This window comes from Tachyglossus aculeatus, chromosome 22 (assembly GCF_015852505.1).
Source record: "Tachyglossus aculeatus isolate mTacAcu1 chromosome 22, mTacAcu1.pri, whole genome shotgun sequence".
NCBI lineage: Eukaryota > Metazoa > Chordata > Mammalia > Monotremata > Tachyglossidae > Tachyglossus > Tachyglossus aculeatus.
Window position 1 is genome coordinate 59256388 of NC_052087.1, and position 22350 is coordinate 59278737.

The 22350-nt window shown below is 57.3% G+C and overlaps 1 protein-coding gene across 4 annotated transcripts in view; it reads right to left on the minus strand.

The window, feature by feature from the left end:
* Positions 1-3225: 3225 nt before the first annotated feature.
* The window catches only part of CHKA (choline kinase alpha), a 36310-nt gene continuing 17185 nt past the window's right edge, over positions 3226-22350 (minus strand). The window contains exons 3-13 of one of the 4 annotated variants that reach the window (XM_038765104.1): positions 16068-16121; positions 9565-9678; positions 8339-8472; positions 8016-8120; positions 7809-7867; positions 6446-6533; positions 5977-6036; positions 4999-5107; positions 4745-4851; positions 4118-4199; positions 3226-3933 (exon numbers count right to left, since the gene is read on the minus strand). In XM_038765104.1, the coding sequence (XP_038621032.1) occupies positions 3874-3933; positions 4118-4199; positions 4745-4851; positions 4999-5107; positions 5977-6036; positions 6446-6533; positions 7809-7867; positions 8016-8120; positions 8339-8472; positions 9565-9678; positions 16068-16121 (972 nt within the window). In that variant the 3' untranslated portion in view covers positions 3226-3873. The remainder of the gene's footprint in view (positions 3934-4117; positions 4200-4744; positions 4852-4998; positions 5108-5976; positions 6037-6445; positions 6534-7808; positions 7868-8015; positions 8121-8338; positions 8473-9564; positions 9679-16067; positions 16122-22350) is intronic. The other 3 variants (XM_038765105.1, XM_038765106.1, XM_038765107.1) reach the window with 3 other exon arrangements.

The following is a 22350-nucleotide window of genomic DNA, read 5'->3' on the forward strand; positions in this document are numbered from 1 at the left end:
TCTGCTGGTCGTTGGTGGCGCCTACCCCCCGAGAAGCCATAGGCCCGAGCCCGCCCCATCTCCTCCCTCCATCCCGCTCCCCACTGGACCCCCACTTTCCTCTCTGTCCGCACCCGGCCCAGGGGTCCGGATGCCTTGAGGCCCAGGTGGAAACCCCTGACCTCTGACCCCGCTTACTCTGGCTGTCCCTGCTGTCGCTCCCCTGTAAGGGTGGGGGCCTGGTTTTCCAGGTCCCCGCCCTCCCCTCATCCCCCACCAAGCTGGGGCCAAGACCGCCCTTGTCACCAGGAAGGGGCTGTGGGTGGGCATTGTCACCCTCCCCACCCCTGGCCAGAGCCGGGCAGCGGGGTCCCACTGTGTGAGGGGAAATGCAGCGGGGAGGGTCTCGGCCCCCCTCCGCCCACCCCCAAGCTTCACCAGCCTTCGGCTCCCCTCTCCTGCTCCAAGTTTCCGGATGGGGCTGGGGTAAGGACTGCTCCCACCCAGCTCCCGGAGGCCGGGCTCCCTCACCACGGGATTAGGTGCCCCAGGCTCCCCCTGCCCTGGCTGCGGCTCAGACCTGTCCGGCCCATCCTTCCGTATATCAACAACGTACATATCTATTCTATTTTGTAGTACGTTTGGTTTTGTCTCCCCCTTTTAGACTGTGAGCCCACTGTTGGGTGGGGACTCTATATGTTGCCAATTTGTACTTCCCAAGCGCTTAGTACAGTGCTCTGCACACAGTAAGCGCTCAATAAATACGATTGATGATGATCCTTCCCCGGTCCCACCCCTGAGTTAGCCCTGGATATTGCCGGACCCTACTCCCCCGCCCCCAGGCACTTTGGCCAGGGGCCCTGCCCAGGTCCCAGCGCACTCCCATTCCTGCTCGGCCTGTTTGGCCAGCCGGTCGCCCAAAACGCCCCCGGCCCCGGCACCTCGTCAGCCCCGGGGGGCACGCGGAGACCTTTGAGAGCGTGTGTGGCCGAGGTCCATCGGCATCTACCGGGCGGCACGTACCTGGCAGAGGCCAGAGGAAACTGAAGAGATAGATGAGCCTGCGACAGGGGAGTCATGCACTTACCCCCCTTTGCCCACCAACAATACTACATGGGCAGCCCAGAGTTCCTTCAATCACATCAACCCACTGTTGGGTAGGGACTGTCTCTATATGTTGCCAATTTGTACTTCCCAAGCGCTTAGTACAGTGCTCTGCACATAGTAAGCGCTCAATAAATACGATTGATGATGATGATGAAGAGGCCTTCTGGGACTCACATCTCATCGCCTCACTTGGTCACCCTCCCTTTTGCGTCACCTAGGCACCCGAGTGCAGTGGGGCGACTGTCCAAGGGGTTAGAGGGACCGACTTAATGTCCATCTCCTCATTCTCTGCCCTTTCCCCTGAGTCATTTATTTTACTTGTTTTATTTATTTATTTTGTCTGTCTCCCTCAATTAGTGAGGGCAGGGATGGTATCTACCACTTTTGTGTTGGACTGAGTACTGTGCACTGCCCACAGTGAGCACTTGTAAGCAGAATACGTCTACCAACTGTTATACGCATCAAAAACTGCGGGCCTAGTGGAAAGAGCCCAGACCTGGAAGTTAGAGGCCCTGAATGAATAATAATAATAACCGGGATTATTTGTTAAGCACTTATTATATGCCAGGTATTGGACTAAGCAGCACCGGGGTGAATACAAGCAAATCGGTTTGGACACCGTTTCCTGTCCCGCATGGGGCTTGCAGTTTCAATCTCCATTTTATAGATGAGGGAACTGAGGCACAGAAAACAATAATGATGGCATTTGTTAAACCCTTACTATGTGCCAATCACCCTGTAATCCCCCAGCGCTTAGAACAGTGCTTTGCACGTAGTAAGTGGTTAACAAATACCATTATTATTATTATTATTGTAACCCCCCCAGCGCTTAGAACAGTGCTTTGCACATAGTAAGCGCTTAACAAATACATTATTATTATTGTAACCTCCCCAGCGCTTAGAACAGTGCTTTGCACATAGTAAGCGCTTAACAAATACCATTATTATTATTATTGTAACCCCCCCAGCACTTAGAACACTGCTTTGCACGTAGTAAGCGCTTAACAAATACCATTATTATTAATTATTCTAAGTGCTGGGGGGATCCAAGGTAATCAGGTTGTCCCACATGGGGCTCCCAGTCCTAATCCCCATTTTACAGATGAGGTAACTGAGGCACCGAGAAGTGAAGTGATTTGCCCAAGGTCACCCAACAGACAAGTGGTGGAGCCAGGATAAGAACCCATGACACTGACTCCCGGGCCCCTGCTCTAGCCCTTAAGCCATGATACTTCTGTAATTCTATTCCCCGTTTGAACTTGGGTAAGTCACTTAATTTCTCTGTGCCTCAGTTCCCTCATCTACAAAATGGAGATTCAATCCTTTTTCTCCCTCCTACTTGAACTGAGCACCACATGGGACCAGATTGTCGTGTGTGCTTCGCACACAGAAAGCACTTAAATACCACTATCAGTATGATGCTCCCCCAAGCACTCAGTACAGTGCTATGCACACAGTAAGCACTCATTAAATAGCAATGATTGATTGTGACGGGAGGAGAACGAGCAACATCAGAAGATCCAAGCAGCTGCAGTCCACGGAGCTGAAATAGGGGAACGAAGCCAAGAGGGCGGAGGACGTGTTTCTGCATTCATACCCACACGCTCTCTTGGACCCAGGATCCGACAGACATCTGGTAGCACCACACCAAGTGCGTAACACACACGTGTGTACATGTGTATACACACACACACACACTCAACAGGCACCAGATACATACGCTAACTAGCAGGCCTTGAATCCAAGGAAGGAGACGGGGAACGTTTCTGCTAACTCAGACTGTACTCTCGCAAGCCCTTAGTACTGTGCTCTGCGCAAAGTAAAGGCTCAGTACACGTCATCGATTGAGGGTGTGGAGTATTGAGGGTGTGGGTATTTTATTTTGTTGGTATGTTTGGTTCTGTTCTCTGTCTCCCCCTTTTAGACTGTGAGCCCACTGTTGGGTAGGGACTGTCTCTGTGTGTTGCCAATTTGTACTTCCCAAGCGCTTAGTACAGTACTCTGCACATAGTAAGCGCTCAATAAATACGATTGATTGATTGATTGGAGTGGGGGGTTTGATGCAGGGGCCGACAGAGGAGTCCCCCTGTTCCCAAGCCACCGGCGGCATGTCTAGGAAGGAGGACCGGATGGAGATGTTACAACTTTTATTTTGAGTTTGATAAAGGCTGGGGGTGGGGGGAGAGGAGGGGGCCGCCTGCCAGACCGCCGCAGGGAGACACGGCCAGGCAGGGCCCAAGCCCCAAGGCTCCACCTTGCCCCCACCCAACTTCAGCTTCAGGGGTCCCGCCCTCTTGGGGATGCGGAGCCGCGGCCCGGCCCGTGCCGGAGGGACGCGGTCTCACGGCGGAGGGTCGGCGGCCTTGTGGGGAGGCCAGGCCGCCGAGGGCCGCCCGTGGACCAACTGGCCCCCGTCGCCGGGGTGGGGACGAGCCGCGCTCCCCCCGGCTCCTCTAGGAGACCGGTCCCTCCCATAAACAAGACTGGACCGTGGGAGCCGGGCCAGCCTCCGCCCGTCTCGCCCCCCTCCCCGCGGCCCCTCCCGCTCCCGGATAAGGGGGGAAGCTATTGCACTAAAGAAAGACCCCATTTTTGCGGCTGACCTCTCAGCCGTGGCCCCCGGGACCAGTAAACGAGGTCGAAGGCGACGGGACGTTTGAACGGCCTTTACTGAGGCGGGGGCCAAGCCGGGCCCCCCAGCCCGCGGGGCGTCCCGTCGCCGCCGGGCTCTCCGCCTGGGGCCGGCGGTGCCCGCCCGTCGGGGTGAAGGGGGCCGCCCTCTGCCCCTCACACCCGTAGCTTCCTCTTCTGCTCAAAGTACGCGTCGAACCGGGCCAGCGCGTAGTCCTGGGGGCGGGGGGAGATGTGTTAGGTGGGAGGAGGCCCTGGGCCGGTTAGGGGCATTACTGGCTGGTGGTGCCCTGGCCAGCTGCAACACGGGATGCTGCCCCAGCCCCCCGGACTCTGGCGGGCCACGGTTGCCTCTAGTGCCTAAACTGTGGGCCCCACCCCCACCCCACGGGCGCCTTACCATGTAGCCAAACTCGATGGATGAGATCTTGGCCTGGACGATGGACCACAGGGCCCAGAAGAAGTGGGAGGCCAGGGCGAACCTGCGGGAGGACGGACAGGCCCGGGTCACCTCGGAGTCGGTCGGGGGCTCCGACCGGTGGTCACCCTGACACCGGACCCCCCGGTTCCTTCCTGACCCCCGACGGTCCAGTGCCTCCGAGCTGCGGTCCCGGGGACGGGAACCACGGGACCTGCGTGTCTCTCTCCTCACAGTTAAGGAATAATAATAATAATAATAATGGCATTTGTTAAGCGCTTACTATGTGCAAAGCACTGTTCTAAGTGCTGGGGGGGATACAAGGTGATCAGTTTGTCCCACGTGGGGCTCACAGTCTTAATCCCCATTTTACAGATGAGGTCACTGAGGCTCAGAGAAGTTAAGTGACTTGCCCAAGGTCACACAGCAGACATGTGGGGGAGCCGGGATTCGAACCCGTGACCTCTGACTCCAAAGCCCGGGCTCTTTCCACTGAGCCACGCCGCGGCTCGGCGCCATTCTCCCTCCCCGGCCTCTCACGGCGGGGACCCGAGATGTCTCCGAGGAAACCTCGGCGCCGGCCTCCGCCCACCCACGTGCCTCACTCGCCTGTTGACCTCCACCAGCATCTCCTCCTTGATGGCAGCCTGGTCCTCGGGGCTGAGACTGGCGAAGCCGGGGTGCGAGGCGGCCAGGTAGCTGCTCAGGAAGTGGAGCTGAGCAAGAGCGGGGGCGCGGTTACGGCGAGCGGTCACGGCCCCCCACGGGGGCACGCGAGGGGCCAGACGCAGCGGGGCGGGGCGGGGGTAGGGCGCGTGCGGCCCCTCCGCCTCCGTGGGCTCCCAACGCGGAGCCGGGATTACCTGCTGCTTCCTGGTGGGGTAGTGGCGGCTGCTGGCACGGAAAAAGGGCGGGCGGTCGTGGCGGTAGTCGTACATCCACTCGCAGAAGTGGTTGCCCAGGTCGAAGCCTCTGAAACGGGACAGACGGACAGACGGACGCCCGGTTCCGGGCCTGCACCCGGCGGGCCCTGCGGGAGCCGGCTCGGCGCCCACGCACGCAGGCACATGCTCGCACACGGACACACGCGGCAGCGGCGGTGGCGGCGGTGGCAGCCACGACCCTCTGGGGCGGGCTCCGGCAGGCCAGGCTCGGGGCGGGGGCGAGACTCCGGGCCCCGACCCCAAGAGAGCCGGGGACCCCCAGCCTGGACGGAAAGCGGGCCGGGGCCTTTGGCGGCCCCCGGTGCAACATGCCCGTGAAGGTCGGGGCTGGGCGGCCATCGCCAGCTCCCCCAATGCCCTTTGTTTGCAAAACACGGCTTGTCCGGGGCCACGTGCCACCCGCCCGGCCCTGTTGGACGCAGAAGCCGGCGAGACTGAGGATTTCACCTGCCATAAACGGGGCCAGCCTGCTTAGGGTTGACCCTGCCCATCTCCCTCCCACCTGCCCATGCCCCCTGGCACCGCCTCCCGCCACGCTCCCTCGTGGACTAATGTCGGGGGGGGAGAGAAGAAGGAGGGAGAGAAAGAAGGGAAGGAGAAGGAGGGAAAGAAAAAAGGAAAGGAGGAGGGAGAGAAAGAGGGGAAGGCAGGCCCAGTCCTCTCTTGTCTTGCCCAGCTTCGCCCTGGCTGCCATCATCATGCCTCCTGCTCCGCCTCCTCCTCCCCCACTGCTCCCACACCCAACCCGGCCCCACGGGCCCCCCCCCGGAGCACGGCACTCACACACGCGCAAACACGCGCCCACACACACACGCCCGCACACCCTGCACACGCGTGCACACGCACACGCCTGCTCCACCAGTGTCTTCCCGAGGAAGGAGCCCGCCTGTCCCTCACGGAGTTGCCGATCTCTCTGCTCCTGGCTCAGCCGGCCCCTCCAGGGTCTCGTGCTGGACGCTGCAGCCCAAACACACGTTGCCAATGCGGGGCCCCCGGAGGGCCCGGGCCGCCGATGCCGCTCGCGGCTTGCCCGGCTGGCCGACGGGGGCAAGGGCACCCTCCCGTGTCCCTTCGCCCCCTCCCCGCGCCCCGAAGCCGGACTGGGGACAGCGGCACGCTCCCATCTCCGTCTCCTTCGCCCTCAGCAGCGATGCCCGGCTGGGCCGGCGAGCGGATCGACAGCCCCCGGCTGCATCCCCGCCGACCTGGGTGACGAGGCGCCGGTCCCCCGGGACTTCTTGGGCCAGTATGGCGGGCGGGGTGGGGGAGTGAGGGGGCACCCTTGGCAGAGAAGGGAGCCTCACCCACCCCCCAGCCCCCCGGGCCCTGGCCCGCCACCCCTGCTCCCGGGCCCCTGGCCGCATACCTGTAATTGTAGCTGCTGTATTCAAAATCGATGAGCATCAGCCGCTGCCCTTCCATGTTCTCCCGACCCTCCAGCAACAGCACGTTCCCTGCAGGGAGGAGGGCGGAGCTTGAGGGGCTGGGGCCGGGCCCGGCTCAGGGGTTGGGGCTAGTGGCCCGTGCCTGAGGGGAGCATGGTGGCCCTGAAGCTCTGGGGCCGTGGCCAAGTACACGCAGGTGGCGTAGACGGCACTACCAACCTTCCCGTCTCACAAGCCCGCAACCTTCGTGTTATCCTCGACTCTGCTCTCTCGTGCATCCCACACCTCCGATCCGTCACCAAAGCCTGCCGGTCTCACCTCCGCAACATCGCCATGATCCGCCCTTTACTCTCCATCCAAACAGCTACCTGGCTGGTACAATCTCTCATCCTATCCCGACTGGATGACTGCATCGGCCTCCTCTCTGATCTCCCATCCTCCTGTCTCTCCCCGCTTCAGTCTATACTTCGCTCTGCTGCCCGGACTATCTTTGTACAGAAACGCTCTGGGCATGTCACTCCCCTCCTCAAAAATCTCCTGTGGCTGCCTGTCAACCTACGAATCGAGCAAACACTCCTCACTCTCGGGTTCAAGGCCGTCCATCCCCTCGCCCCCTCCTACCTCACCTCCCTTCTCTCCTTCTCCAGCCCAGCCCGCACCCTCCGCTCCTCTGCCGCCGCTAACCTCCTCACTGTACCTTGTTCTCACCTGTCCCACCCCTGGCCCACATCCTCCCCCTGGCCTGGAATGCCCCCAATCCCTCTGCCCATCCGCCAAGCTAGCTCTCTTCCTCCCTTCAGAGCCCTCCTGAGAGCTCACCTCCTCCAGGAGGCCTTCCCACACTGAGCCCCCTTTTTCCTCTCCTCCTCCCCATCCCCCCCCGCCCTACCTCCTTCCCCTCCCCATAGCACCTGTATATATGTCTGTACACATTTATTACTCTATTTATTTTACTTGTACATATCTACTATTCTATTTATTTTGTTAACGATGTGCATCTAGCTTTATTTCTATTTACTCTGATGACTTGACACCTGTCCACATGTTTTGTTTTGTTGTCTGTCTCCCCCTTCTAGACTGTGAGCCCGTTGTTGGGTGGGGACCATCTCTTTATGTTGCCAACTTGTACTTCCCAAGCGCTTCGTACAGTGCTCTGCACACAGTAAGCGCTCAATAAATGCGACAATGAATGAATGAATGAATGAATGAATGAATGGAGCTCCTCGAACTCCTCTGCTAGCCACCCGCTGCTCCCTCTAAGCAGCTGGGGGTGGAGTGTGGGGGGCTGAGAGCCAGAACCGACAGAGCCAGGGCCCCTCAGAGACCGCCCGCCTACTCCCCTACCTTCTTGGCAGTCGTTGTGGCAGAAGACAACCGGAGACGGAGTGGATTCCAGCAAGGCCCTGGAGGGATACGAAGGGGTAGGGGAGGAGAGTGGTCACCGCCGTCCCAGCAGTGGCTCACTGGCCGGGGGCACCAGCCCAGGGCTGGGGGCACGAGGCCGGGCGGGGCCATCCGAGCAGGGTGGCCAGGGGCGTCCGGCCCGCTCACCTCAGGTTCCCCAACTCCACGGGCAGATTGTAGCCAAGGACCTGATTCAGCTTCTTCACCTGCGACTCCTCGGTGAACTGGATCCTGAGCACTTGGTTCAGATACCTTGGGGCAGAGAGCGGCCGGCTGCAGAGGAGCCCGGGCCCCGCTTCTCCCACCCGCCTCCCGCACGGAGGGGCAGACCGTGCCGGCTGGCCATGGCGAGGGTGGGAGGGGGAAGGGGTGAGCTCGCCCAGGTCAGAGCGGGCCGGCCAGGCTCTCCTCCTCGATCCACCCGGCATGTGGGCGGGAGAGCCGTCACCTCCACAGCCAACTCCACTCACTTGTCCATCGTCCCAAACAACCACTTGGGTTCCTTATTGAAGGGCATCTTCATCCCATGAAAGCGGGCCATCTTCTCCGCTATCTCTGCAGAGACGGCGGGCAAACTCAGCTCTTCCGTCTCCAAGCGCCGGCTCTGCGAGGGCGAGGAGGGCAAGGAGATTGGAGAGGGACCAGATTGGGGACGTGGGGGTGGACCCGCACCCACCCACCAGGCTCACACTTCCATCCCGTCACTGGTCCGCCTGCGTAGGAAAGGGGCTACGGCAGTGGCGGGAGGAGCCGGGCCCAGAGGAACCCCACCCCACCCCGGCTCCGGGCCAGTTCCCTCGCCAGGGTACAGAGCCCTCACCCTGCATGTCCTTGGGCCCCCGCCACTGGGACCCCGGCCATGGAGAGCTGTGCAACGGTTGTGCAGTATGGTAAGTGGACCCCCGGGGGGGATTGGGGGAGTAAATACTAATGATGGCATTTGTTAAGCGCTTACTATGTGCCAAGCACTGTTCTAAGCTCTGGGGTAGATACACGGTAATCAGGTTGTCCCGCGTGGGGCTCACAGTCTTCATCCCCATTTCCCAGAAGAAGAACTGAGGCCCAGAGAAGCGACGGGGCTTGCCCAAGGTCATCCAGCAGAAAAGTGGTGGAGCCGGGATTAGAACCCACGTCCTGGGACTCCCACTGAGCCGGCCTCCCCTCCCCGGAACTGTCCGGTCCCGCACTTGGGACCGGGAGGCCGTTGGTGGACAGACTGGGGTCCCTGAGCCGAGCCCCTGGCTCCCAGTGAGAGCCAAGTCGTCACCAGCAACTCGCATTCCTGACCCAGTGATCGGGAAGGGTGACAGCGTGGATTGGGGGGTGTGACGGGCAGGTCCCGGCCTTCTCTAGGCCTAGAGAAGCAGCGTGGCTCAGTGGAAAAGAGCCCGGGCTTTGGAGTCAGAGGTCATGGGTTCGAATCCCGGCTCCGCCACACGTCTGCTGTGTGACCTTAGGCAAGTCACTTCACTTCTCTGAGCCTCAGTTACCTCATCTGGAAAATGGGGATTAAAACTGTGAGCCCCACATGGGACGACTTAATCACCTTGTATCCCCCCCCCAGCGCTTAGAACAGTGCTCTGCACATAGTAAGCGCTTAACAAATGCCACTATTATTATTATTATAATCTGCCACCGGCCCCCGGGTGGGTAGGCCGGCCGGGCCAGCTTCCGGGGGCAGCCCCGGGGGTCTTACCGGGATGAACTGCTCCAGGCGGCCCTGCGGAAAGATCCCGTAGAGTTTGGGGCCGAGAGATCTCTCGGCCAGGATGGCAAACATGACGCTCTCCAGCACCATGGCTTCTGCGTCCTGTGAGGGCCGGGTGGGGAGGGAAAGGGAGAGGGGGAGGAGGGGGAGAGAGAGAGACGCGGCCCAAGGTTACCACCAGGTCAGGCGGAAGGGCCAGGCCTCCCTGCTGGGTCGGGCCACCACCCCGGGCCACGTGCCAGAGCCCGGTCAGTTGGAACAGCAGCACCCTAAGGAGGGTCAACTCAGCAGCCGCCTCTGGCCCCGATGCCTTCCCGTCGGCCCCGGGACGACGACAGCGCGCCCGGCCGCTTCACCCTACGGCCCGTTCGGAGAGGGGCTCCATCCTCGCCCTCCCTCCTGCCCCCATTCTGGGTAAACGCTTTGTGTCTCCGGGCCTCTCCACGCTGGACAGACAATGAGCTCCTCAAGAGACTGGTTGTGTCCTGCTTCTGCTGTCCCTTCCCAACCACTTAGTAGGCGCCCAGTGTGCCCGCGGAGGAGGAGGGGACGGAGAGGAGGAGGAGGAGAAGTGGGGGAAGAGAAGGAAGAGGAGGAGGGGAAGAAATGGAAGGAGTAAGAGAGGAGAAGGAGCGGAGCCCGGCTGGAGCAGAGGCCCCTCCAACCCCATAAAAACCTGGCAGAGGGGAGTCACCCCCAGCCCCACGAACCAGGGGACACTGCTTGGCCCCTGCCAAGATTTTCTGGCCCTCGGCGGCCGGGGCCGGGAGCCGCTGACGAGGCACCGCCCAGGGCCTTGGCAGAACGATCGGTCACGGGGACCGAAGAGGAACGGAAGGGCCTCTGCTCAGAGAGCCTGCGATCTACAGGAGCGGGAGCCGTTCCGGACGGCAGATCTGGAGGTGGTCGGGGGCCGGGGAGCACCGGGCAGGACCCATAAATTAACAAATATTTATTTATTTATTTTACTTGTACATATCTATGTATTTTATTTTGTGAGTATGTTTGGTTTTGTTCTCTGTCTCCCCCTTTTAGACTGTGAGCCCGCTGTTGGGTAGGGACTGTCTCTATATGTTGCCAACTTGTCCTTCCCAAGCGCTTAGTACAGTGCTCTGCACACAGTAAGCGCTCAATAAATACGATTGATGATGATGATGACCCACAAAGGGACACGTGGCGGCTCACCAAAACCACAAGCCACGGTGAGATCCGCAAGCCTGCGGGCGGAGGGTCTGAAACTCTCAAGGGAAACATTTCTTCACCTCAGAGGAGGACAAGAGCATGGGGGTCACGAGACCAAAAGGGGTTGGGAAAGATTGAAGGGAGAACAGGGGGTCTGGGCCGCGGGACGGTCTGCGCTACCGATTCCAGGCCCTCTCAGCCCTGCTGGGACAGACGCAGACCCTCCTTCCCTTCCCGGAGGGGTGGTCCCCCTGAAGCTCATCACTCATCCTTTGTCCTGTTTGACCCCTGTGGAGCCTCTACCCTCACCCCCCTGATTTCAAGGATCGCTCCCACCCAGGGCCTTGGGGAGACAACACGGCTCCGGGAGCCAAAAGGCAGGGCCAGGCTGTCAGTGGCGAGAGTTTAGGGACAGAGAACCACCCGGGCCACTCCACAAGGCGAAGGTCAGTGGGAATACCCAAATCTCTATCTCCTCCCCCGTTCTCGCTCTCTCCCCCCAGGCTCACATTTCCTCCTGACTTCAGGACATCTCCACCTGGATGCCCTCCCACCAACTAAAACCCAACATATCCAAGACTCAGCTCCTTATCTTCCCTCAAACCCAGACCTCTCCCGGACTTTTCTAGACTGTGAGCCCACTGTTGGGTAGGGATTGTCTCTATATGTTGCCAACCTGTACTTCCCAAGCGCTTAGTACAGTGCTCTGCACACAGTAAGCGCTCAATAAATACGATTGATTGATTGATTCATTTCCAGGAAGCAGCGTGGCTCAGAGGAAAGAGCCCGGGCTTTGGAGTCAGAGGTCATGGGTTCAAATCCCAGCTCTGCCAATTGTCAGTTGTGTGACTCTGGGCAAGTCACTTCACTTCTCTGGGCCTCAGTTCCCTCATCTGTAAAATGGGGGTGAAGACTGTGAGCCCCCCGTGGGACAACCTGATCACCTTGTAACCTCCCTGGCGCTTAGAACAGTGTTTTGCACATAGTAAGCGCTTAATAAATGCCATCATCATTATCATTATTATTATTTCCCGTCACTGTGGACGGCACTACCATCCTTCCCGTCCCACAAGCCCGCAACCTTGGTGTCATCCTCGATCCCGCTCTCTCATTCACCCCACACATCCAATGTGTCACCAAAGCCTGCCGGTCTCACCTTCACAACATCGCCAAGATCCACCCTTTCCTCTCCATCCAAGCTGCTACCATGTTAGTACAACCACTCATCCTATCGCGACTGGATTACTGCATCAGCATCCTTTCTGATCTCCCAACCTCCTGTCTCTGCCCACTTCAGTCTACACTTCATTCTGCTCCCCAGATAATCTTTTGACAGAAACGTCCTGGGCACATCACTCCACTCCTCAAAGATCTCCAGCTGTTGCCTATCAACCTCCGTAACAAACAAACTCCTCACTATTGGCTTCAAAGCCATCACCTCGCCCCCTCCTACCTCACCTCCCTTCTCTCCTTCTGCATCCCAGCCTGCACACTCCGCTCCTTTGGTGCTAACCTGCTCACGGTGCCTCACTCTCACCTGTCCCGCTGTCTACCCCTGGCCCGGAATGCCCTCCCTCCTCAAATCTGCCAAACAATCACAATTCCCCCCTTCAAAGCCCTACTGAAGGCTCACCTCCTCCAGGAGGCCTTCCCAGACTAAGCCCCCCCTTTTTTCCCCAGCTCCCCCTCCGCCCCATACCTCACCCCGACTCTCTCCCTTCGCTCTACCCCCCTCCCTGCCCCACAGCACTTGGGCATATATGTATATAATTCTATTATATTAATGCCTGTTTTACTTGTTCTGGTGTGTATATGTAACTAATTCTATTTATTTACACTGACGCTATTGATGCCTACTTACTTGTTTTGATGTCTGCCTCCCCCCTTCTAGACTGTGAGCCCGTTGTGGGCAGGGATTGTCTCTTTGTTGTTGAACTGTACTTTCCAAGCACTTAGTACAGTGCTCTGCACACAATAAGCACTCAATAAATACGACAATGAATGAACCCCGGGAAATAGCTGGCCAGAGGCCCCAACGGCTCCGGGGGCCACCACCTGCCGGGTCCTGGGGCGATGCCCTCTCTCAGGCAGGCTGATCGGAGGCCCGTCCCCGGCTTCCCACTTACCACCCCAATCCCAGCTTGACGCTAGCACGTCGCGCCTCCTTGATTGATTTTTCCGCTCAGGCTCTCGTCCTCTACCCCCCGAGTGGAGATGTTGTCATCAGGGCCCTAGCGGGGAGGCCCCCCTGGCCGGCTGGACCAGTGTCAGGAGAGGAGGACGTGGGGAGGACATTGGAGGGGAGACAAAGGCTGAGAAATAGGGGTTGGAGGCAGGGCAGACGGGTCCGGAGAACTGGAGGGAACCGACGGGCTTTCGGTGGTCCTCAGGGTGTTGGGATGTGTCACACCCACAGAGCGATCAGCCTCCCTTCATCATCATCAATTGTATTTATTGAGCGCTTACTATGTGCAGAGCACTGTACTAAGCGCTTGGGAAGTACAAATTGGCAAAATATAGAGACAGTCCCTACCCAACAGTGGGCTCACAGTCTAAAAGGGGGAGACAGAGAACAAAACCAAGCATACTAACAAAATAAAATAAATAGGATAGATATGTACAAGTAAAATAAATAAATAGAGTAATAAATATGTAGAACCATAAATACATATATACAGGTGCTGTGGGGAAGGGAAGGAGGTAAGACGGGGGGGATGGAGAGGGGGACGAGGGGGAGAGGAAGGAAAGGGCTCAGTCTGGGAAGGCCTCCTGGAGGAGGTGAGCTCTCAGCAGGGCCTTGAAGGGAGGAAGAGAGCTAGCTTGGCGGATGGGCAGAGGGATTGGGGGCATTCCAGGCCCGGGGGATGGCGTGGGCCGGGGGTCGATGGCGGGACAGGCGAGAACGAGGTACGGTGAGGAGATTAGCAGCGGAGGAGCGGAGGGTGCGGGCTGGGCAGTCCCTTGCCCCGACTGGAACGAGAACCTGTGGCTGCTCTTCCTCACGGGAACCTGCCTAAGATAGGGCCCTCCCTGGCTCCAAAGCCCTCTGGCAATATCACTGCCATTGAGGGGGGCGGGGGTCCTCCCCCGTTCACCTGTCTTCTCCTCAAGACGCGGTCCCCCAACTACCATCTCAGCATTTTCACACACACAACCTCTGGAGGCCCTTTGGTACAGACGGACGTAGGTAAATAATAATAATAATAATAATAATAAGATATTTGTTTGGTACTTACTAGGTGCCGGCACTGAACTTGGCACTGGGGAAGACACATGAGCAGTAGAACGGACAGAGTTCCTGTCCCACACAGGGCTCATGGGGAGGGGGAACGGGTGTTTAATTCCCACTCCACAGTTGAGGAAATTAAAGCCCAGAGAAACCAAGCGATGGGACATGCCCCAAGTCAGCGAGCAGGCACAAGGCAGAGCCGGACTTAGAACCCAGGGCCTCTGACTTGCCGGGCCCGGGGTCTCTTCAGTGGGCCACGCTGCTTCTCCCGTTGGGCCACTGAGGTTTCAAGATGAACCGCTCCTACCCCTTGGGGTGGAAGCGTTGCTCCTTGAAGGTGAGGCCCCACCCTTTCTGTCCCGGGCAGCGCCTACTACAGTGTTCTGCACATAGTAAGCGCTCAATAAATACGATTGATGATGATGCCCTACCAGCTGCTGCGATGGTTCGGGGCCAGCCATGCCGGTGAGGAGAAAGGAGGCCCCGAGCTGTGAAGCAAATCTCTCCCCTGGTCCCCAAAGCCAAGGAATCCCCGATTCCCCGCCGCCCACACGGACACTACAGTTGGCTCCATTCCAGAGGTAACGATTCCCTGCCGCCTCCACTCCCCTCGGGCCTTGGCCCCTGGGGCCGTGCTGCCCTCTGAGGTAAGCGGGTCAGCTCCATCGACCGCACCTTCCGGGCCCCCAAAGAGCTCCTTCCAGCCTGGCCTGGCCGGCACCCCGGGAGTGTGGTAGGACTCCACTTATAATAATAATAATGGCATTTATTAAGTGCTTACTATGTGCAAAGCACTGTTCTAAGCGCTGGGGAGGTTACAAGTTGATCAGGTTGTCCCACGTGGGGCTCACAGTCTTAATCCCCATTTTACAGATGAGGGAACTGAGGCCCAGAGAAGTTAAGTGACTTGCCCAAAGCCACTCAGCTGACAACTGGCAGAGCCGGGATTCGAACCCTTGACCTCTGACTCCAGAGCCCAGGCTCTTTCCACTGAGCCACACTTGCGGCAGGGATCGTGAGGATGCGGGTGCGGGGAGGGAAGACACAAAAAGGGCCCCTCTGCTACCTTCCCGGTTGTCCCACCTCACCCCGACAGCGGTGGCCGGAGGGGTGCCGATCCAGGTCCGTCCCCGGGGCATCCATCCGGCGGGGCACAAGCGGGGACGGCTCCCGGGGAGCCGGTTGCCCGCAGCCATCGTGTGGCAGCAGAAGAGGAGGGCAAGGGCATCGTGTGCCCATTGGCCCAGTCGCAGGGCAGGGCCCAACCGCTCTCGCCACAACCCACCTGGGCAACGTTTGCTCAGACAGCCGAGAACAGGGCCACTTTTGGGGTCAAGAAGACCGTGGCCACTGAGGGTCGGCGGTCCGCCCGTGCACCTCTATCCCTGGACGTCCAGGTTGCCCTAGCTGCCGCCCGTGGGGGGAAATGGGCCACCTCAGCCCTGACCCGTATCCCTCCCGAACTTCACCTGCCCCTGCAGGGAGTGCCCGTTCCCCTGACCCGGCTCGGTGCCAACCAGCTACACGCAAATCCGATATAATAATAACGTTGGTGTTTAAGCGCTATGTGCCGAGCACTGCTCTAAGCACTAGGGTAGATACAAGTTAGTGGGGCTCGCAGTCTTCATCCCCATTTTACAGATGAGGTAACTGAGGCACCGAGAACTTAAATAACTTGTCCAAGGTCACAGGGCAGGTGAGTGGCAGAGTCGGGATAAGAAGCCACGACAATTAACGTGACTGGCGCGCCACTGCCGCCACTTTCACCGCGGTCTCGTGTCGTCCCCGCTCCCGCCCAATGCGGTCCCACCTCTCTCCCCACATTCCCACAGTCCTTCCCGCCATTGCCTCAGCCCTGGAGCAGTCTCCCACTACCTCCAGAAACACGGCCAGTATCGCCCCTTCCAGCCAGGACCCCGGAGGGCCACGCAACCCAGGCCGGCGCGCTCTGGCCCCACCAAAGATGGGGGGGGACCACGCCCCGGTTGCCACCCACCACCCCACGCTGGCCCACCGGGAGGGAGCCGCCTGGCTAGCCGGGAGCGGTGTACCCTTGGGACGTCGGGGCTTCGCCACTTACTTGTGAGTCACTCTCGCTCTGAGCTTGCCTGGAGCCTCCTCGACCGCAGGAGCGCTGGGAAGGAGAGAAAGCAAACACTCGTGGGGAGCAGAGCGGAGGGGCCGGACGCCGCGGCCTCTCGCAAGCGGTACGATCCCGGGGTCAGGAAAAGTGGGAGCAACGGAGCTCCGGCAGAGGCCCCCGGACTGAGGCACCGTTGGCCCCAACGGGGAGGGAAGGAAACCGATGGTATTTATGGAGGGCTTCCTGTGCGCAGAGCACTGTACTGAGGGCTTGGGGAAACACGCTACAGCGCGATTGGTAGACATGATCCCTGCCCTCCAAGAGCTTACAGTCTAAAGGGGGGAGACTGACATTAAAATCAAGTACGGAGAGAGGAAGGGCTAGAGTATAAGGATACGGACATATCCGCTGAGAGTGGGGTGAATAGCAAGCGTTTAAGGCTTATTTTATTATTATAAGACAAATTAATTTGTCATTAATAACGACAAATGCCGTCACTATTATTAAGGACTCCAGATTCGATTCAAGTATGTACTTGGTTACTTGAGAAGCAGCATGGCGTGCACAGAGCACGGGGCTGGGAGTCAGAAGGTCAGGGGTTCTAATCCCATCTCCACCACTTGTCTGCTGGGTGGCCTTGGGCAAATCACTTCACTTCTCTGTGCCTCAGTTACCTCATCTGTAAAAGGGGGAGTGGGTCGGCGAGCCCCATGTGGGACAGGGACTGTGTCCAACCCAATTTGCCTGTATCCACCCCAGCGCTTAGTAGAGTGCCTGGCACACAGTAAGTGCTTAAGAAATACCACAATTATTATTATTACTAAAGAGGGTAATTTGCACACAGTAAGCGCTGAATAAATACAATTGAATGGGTGAGTAAGGGAGATGAGGCCTGAGTCGCGAAAGGCCTTTATGAGGAGACAGGAGGGCTTTGAAGGTGGGGAGAATGATGGTCTGTCGGATATGAAGGGGGATGGAGTTATAGGCCAGAGGGAAGAAATGGGCAAGGGGTCAGCAAAGACGAGATTGAGGTACACAGAGTAAGCTGGCATTAAAGGAGCCAAGTGTGCAGCCTGGGTTGCAACAGATCATGGGTTCTAATCCTGCCTCCGCCACTCGTCTGCTGTGTGACCTAGGGCAAGCCACTTAACTTCTCTGTGCCTCAGTTACCTCATCTGTAAAATGGGGATTAAGACTGAGCCCCACGTGGGCCAACCTAATTACCTTCTATCTACCCCAGTGCTCGGCACATAGACAGCGCTTAACAAATACCATAATTATTATTACTAACAGCAAGGTAAGGTAGGAGGGGGAGAGCTGATGGAATCAATCAATCATATTTATTGAGCGCTTACTGTGTGCAGAGCACTGTACTAAGCGCTTGGGAAGTACAAGTTGGCAACATATAGAGACATGCCTCAAAGCCAAGGAAGGATAAGGGGTTTAATGCAGAGGAAGATGGATGTCTGAGGAGTGGGGAAAGGTGGACTAAAGATTTTTGGGTTTCTTTTTTTTTTTTGATGACCTGGGTGAAGTAATGGCTTAATAAATGCCATCATCATCATCAAGCATGGAATGCAGAGTGAAGCATGAAATAGAAGCGGGGAACTCGGTGAGGAGACTGATGCAGCAGCCAAGGAGGGAAATAAATCCTTGGATCATCATGGCAGCCAGTTGGATGGAGAAGGGGGTGAATTCTAGAGATGTGTGAAGGCTGAACAGACTAGCCTTTGAACTCATCCTCTAGACTGTGAGCAGGCTGTGGACAGGGAGCGTGTTTGATGTTATACTGTACTCTCCCAAACACCTAGTAAAGTGCTCTGCACACAGTAAGAGCTAAATAAATATGATTAATAATTTTGAGGCATCAGTGGGACATTCAGGGATGTCCTGATGGCAAGATGAAGTGTGAGATGACAGAGAAGGAGAGGTCAGAGCTGGAAAGGGAGATTTGGGAACGGTGCACATAGAGATGGGAGTTGAAGCCCCTGGAAACGCATGGGGCAGAAAGGGTGAGCGGCAGCCTGCCCTTTTACGTCATCAGCGGCGGTGGTGGTGGGTGGGGGTTGCCAGGTCCAGGGCTCAGGGACCCCGGCTCCGAACGAGAACGGGGCCAGAGAAGGGTGAGTGTCTGGGGTGGTTTCCTCCTTAGGCGTCGGTGGCCCTCGGGGCCAGCTGAAGCCATCAGCAGGGGTCACCAATGCAGGATGTGGCCCCAGAGAAGCAGGAGGCTTGGTATTCCCCCCCATCCCAGAAACCGATGAGGGGCTGTGCCCGCCAGAGGCTCCCAATACATACTCGTAATCCATCAACTGATCGCTCGCTCTGGCCACTGAGGCAGGCGGCTCGAAAGCCTCAAAGGGCTGGTTTGATTGTCCAAAGGGACAACTTACCAGTTGCCGACAGGCCCCTCTTCCCCGGGAGAAGGGGCCCAGATTCCCCGAGCTGAGGGGCAGGAGAATGGGCAAGAACTCCGAAGGGGGATCCGGGAAGACTCTGGTCTGGTGGAGGGAATCCAACAACACGGGCAACTGGTTGGTGCTCTGGCTCCTGGCTCTGCCACTGGCCTGTTTTGTGACCTTGGGCAAGTCAATTAATCAGTCAATCAATCAACAGTATTTACTGAGCACTGCGCCAGGAGCACGGGACAGTGCAATAAACCAGAATCGGTAGACACGTCCCTCGCACACAACGAGCTTACAGCCTAGAGGGGGAGACAGACATTAAAATCAACTACAGATGTAGACTTGAGTGCTGTGGGTAGAGTGAATGTTAAGTGTTTCAAGGTATAGACCGAAATGCACGGGCGACAGAGAAAGGAGACGGAGGCAGGGAAAAGGAGGGTTTAATTAGGGAAGGCCTCTTGGAGGTTATGGGATTTTAATAAGGTCTGAAGGCGGGGAGAGGGATCGTCTGTCAGATACAGAGGGGGGACTTCAAGGCCAGAGGGAGGGCACGGGCAGGGGTGAGCAGAGAGATAGATGAAAGCAAGATACAGTGAAAAAGTTGGAGTTAAAGGATCAAAGTGTGCAGGTTGGGCTGGGGTCGGAGGCGCAGATGGCGGGGGCAGATTTTGAGAGGTTGAGGGAGATCTCTTCTTGAAATACTGTCGATACAGATGGGAAGAGTCCAAGAAGGGGCAGGAAGAGGGAGGGGCTGCAGTGGAGCAGGGGAAATTTTAAGATCACACCTGTTGGTTTCAGTTTCATCAAGAAAGTACAAGACCGAGTCATGAGAAGCACAAGAATGGGGGGGGGGGGGGGGGGGGGAGGGAGGGAGGGTCACGCGGTGTGAGGAGGGAGCCATACTTCTGAAACAGCTGGCACCGGCATTGGGTATGTACGAGAGTCTAGAGGATGGAGAGGGCAGAAGTGACAGCAGGTGAGGATGAATTTAGACTGTGAGCCCACTGCTGGGTAGGGACTGTCTCTATATGTTGCCAACTTGTACTTCCCAAGCGCTTAGTACAGTGCTCTGCACACAGTAAGCGCTCAATAAATACGACTGATGATGATGATGATGATGATGAATTGGAGAGGGATGAGGGCAGGCTGGCGTCTGGACTTCCACCGGCCTGGTTCCAGGGTTCATGAAGCAGACTGAGGAGGTGATCCAGGAATGGGGGTTTAAGTGTATGAGACTAATGGAGGGACAGGAGAGTGAGGGAGCCAAATTCAGGGAAGTGGCTGATATCGAGGGCATTGATTTGTGCACTGAGAGAGGGTAGCTTGGGTACCTCAGTTTCAGTTCAGCCTCAGTTTCCTCATCTGTAAAATGGAGATTCAAATATCAATTCTCCCCCCAATCAAAGTCCCAGGACTTAGTACAGCGCGTGGCAAACGATAAGAGCTTCACTGTACTTACTACCTTTAATTTATTTCTATTAATGTCTGTCTCTCCCTCTAGACTGTTTCGTGGTGGGCAGGAAATACGTCTGTTATACTGTAATGATGAGGATAGCATTTATTAAGCGCTTACTATGTGCAAAGCACTGTTCTAAGCGCTGGGGAGGTTACAAGGTGATCAGGTTGTCCCACGGCAGGCTCACAGTCTTAATCCCCATTTTACAGATGAGGTCACTGAGGCACAGAATCATCATCATCATCATCAATCGTATTTACTGAGCGCTTACTATGTGCAGAGCACCGTACTAAGAGCTTGGGAAGTACAAATTGGCAACATATAGAGACAGTCCCTACCCAACAGTGGGCTCACAGTCTAAAAGGGGGAGACAGAGAACAAAACCAAACATACTAACAAAATAAAATAAATAAACAGAAGTTAAGTGACTTGCCCAAAGTCACACAGCTGACAGTTGGCGGAGCCGGGATCTGAACCCCTGACCTCTGACTCCAAAGCCCGGGCTCTTTCCACTGAGCCACGCTGTTTCCCATACTCTCTCATGTGCTTAATACACTGCTCTGCGCACAGTAAGCGCTCAATAAATACAACTGACTCAACAAAGACTTCAATCATTATGATTATTACTACGCAGTTTAGATGGGTAGGGCCCAGAGGGGCTCGCCCCGTCATAGCGGGGGCACCCCGGACCTTGGCTGCGGCTCTCAGCTCTGAGCCTCCACGGCTCCAGCGGGGGTTGATCCTGGGGGTGGAGGGTCCGCGTGGGCACCGGCTCTGGCACCGTTTGCCAGCGCGTGGCGGATCCTCGTGGTTCCCGCCGCCATTAGCCAAGGAGCCGAAGGATCACCCGGCAGCAAACTGCCGTCCACGAGGAGCCGCACCTTGTGTATCCGGGCCTGTTCTCTCCCCTTCAACTCACCCTGAAGACATCGCACGGATGGTCCCGGCCCAGGTTCGAGCGGGAGGCTCAGAGGAGCGGAGCCCGCCGGCCGGGGGCCAGGCAGGACGGGAGGCCCGGCAATCCCGGAGGGAGAGCCTCACGCCACTACAGAGCCCCTGCTAGGGACGGCCGCCAAGGAGGGAGCCTCACCTGCTGCTTTGGAAAGGGCTCGGAGGGGCGGCATGCAAGGGCCGGGGCGGAGAGACCCGGAGTTAAGCCCGGGTCCAACACCGCTGCTCCAACAGAAACTCCTGACCACCGGATTTAAAGCTCTCAATCCCCCGTCCCCTCCTACTACAACCCAGCCCCCACAAATCCTCTCCTCCTCCTCATCATCAATCGTATTTATTGAGCGCTTACTGTGTGCAGAGCACTGTACTCTCTCCCTCATCCCAGACTGAGCCCCTTCCTTCTTCTCTCCCTCGTCCCCCTCTCCGTCCCCCCATCTTACCTCCTTCCCTTCCCCACAGCACCTGTATATATGTATAGATGGTTCTACATATTTATTACTCTATTTATTTATTTATTTATTTATTTTACTTGTATATATCTATTCTATTTATTTTATTTTGTTAGTATGTTTGGTTTTGTTCTCTGTCTCCCCCTTTTAGACTGTGAGCCCACTGTTGGGTAGGGACCATCTCTATATGTTGCCAATTTGTACTTTCCAAGCGCTTAGTACAGTGCTCTGCACATAGTAAGCGCTCAATAAATATGATTGATGATGATGATGATGTACTAAGGGCTTGGGAAGTACAAGTTGGCAACATATAGAGACAGTCCCTACCCAACAGTGGGCTCACAGTCCTCCTTCTCACTGTACCTTGATCTCGTCTATGTCCCTGCTGATCTCTCACCCACGTTTTGCCTCTGGCCTGGAACACCCTTTCCTCTTCATATCCGACTGACGATCACTCCCCCCACCTTCAAAGCCTCACTGAAGGCAAATCTCCTCCGAGAGGCCTTCCCGGACTAAGCCCACATTTCCTCGTCTCCCACTCCCTTTTGCATCACCCCCATTTACTCCCTTTATTCACCCCTCCCTCGGCACCAAAGCACTTAAGTTCCACATCCGTAACATTTGTATTAGTGTCGGTCTCCCCTTGTAGACTGCGAGCTTGTTGTGGGCAGGGAATGTGTTTATCAACTCTGATGCACTGCACTCTCCCAAGTGCTTAGTGCAGTGCCCTGCAATGGTAAGTGCTCAATAAATACAACTGATTGATTAAGCCATCAGAGGTGGGAGAGCCCGGAGCACCTCAGTTGTGGGGTCTTTTCTTCCTCTCGGGCGGACACGGGAGGTCAGGGAAGACCACTTCTCCCAGGGCTAGCCCTAAACACGCCTCCCCACTGTCCCACTGGCCATGACTGCACCTTACCGCCGCCGCTCTGCCAGCACAAGCCCCACAAGGAGAGCGTGGGCCTGGTCCAGACTCCGGGAGCGTCGATGCTCACAGGTTCCACGGGGCACCGTGCCCC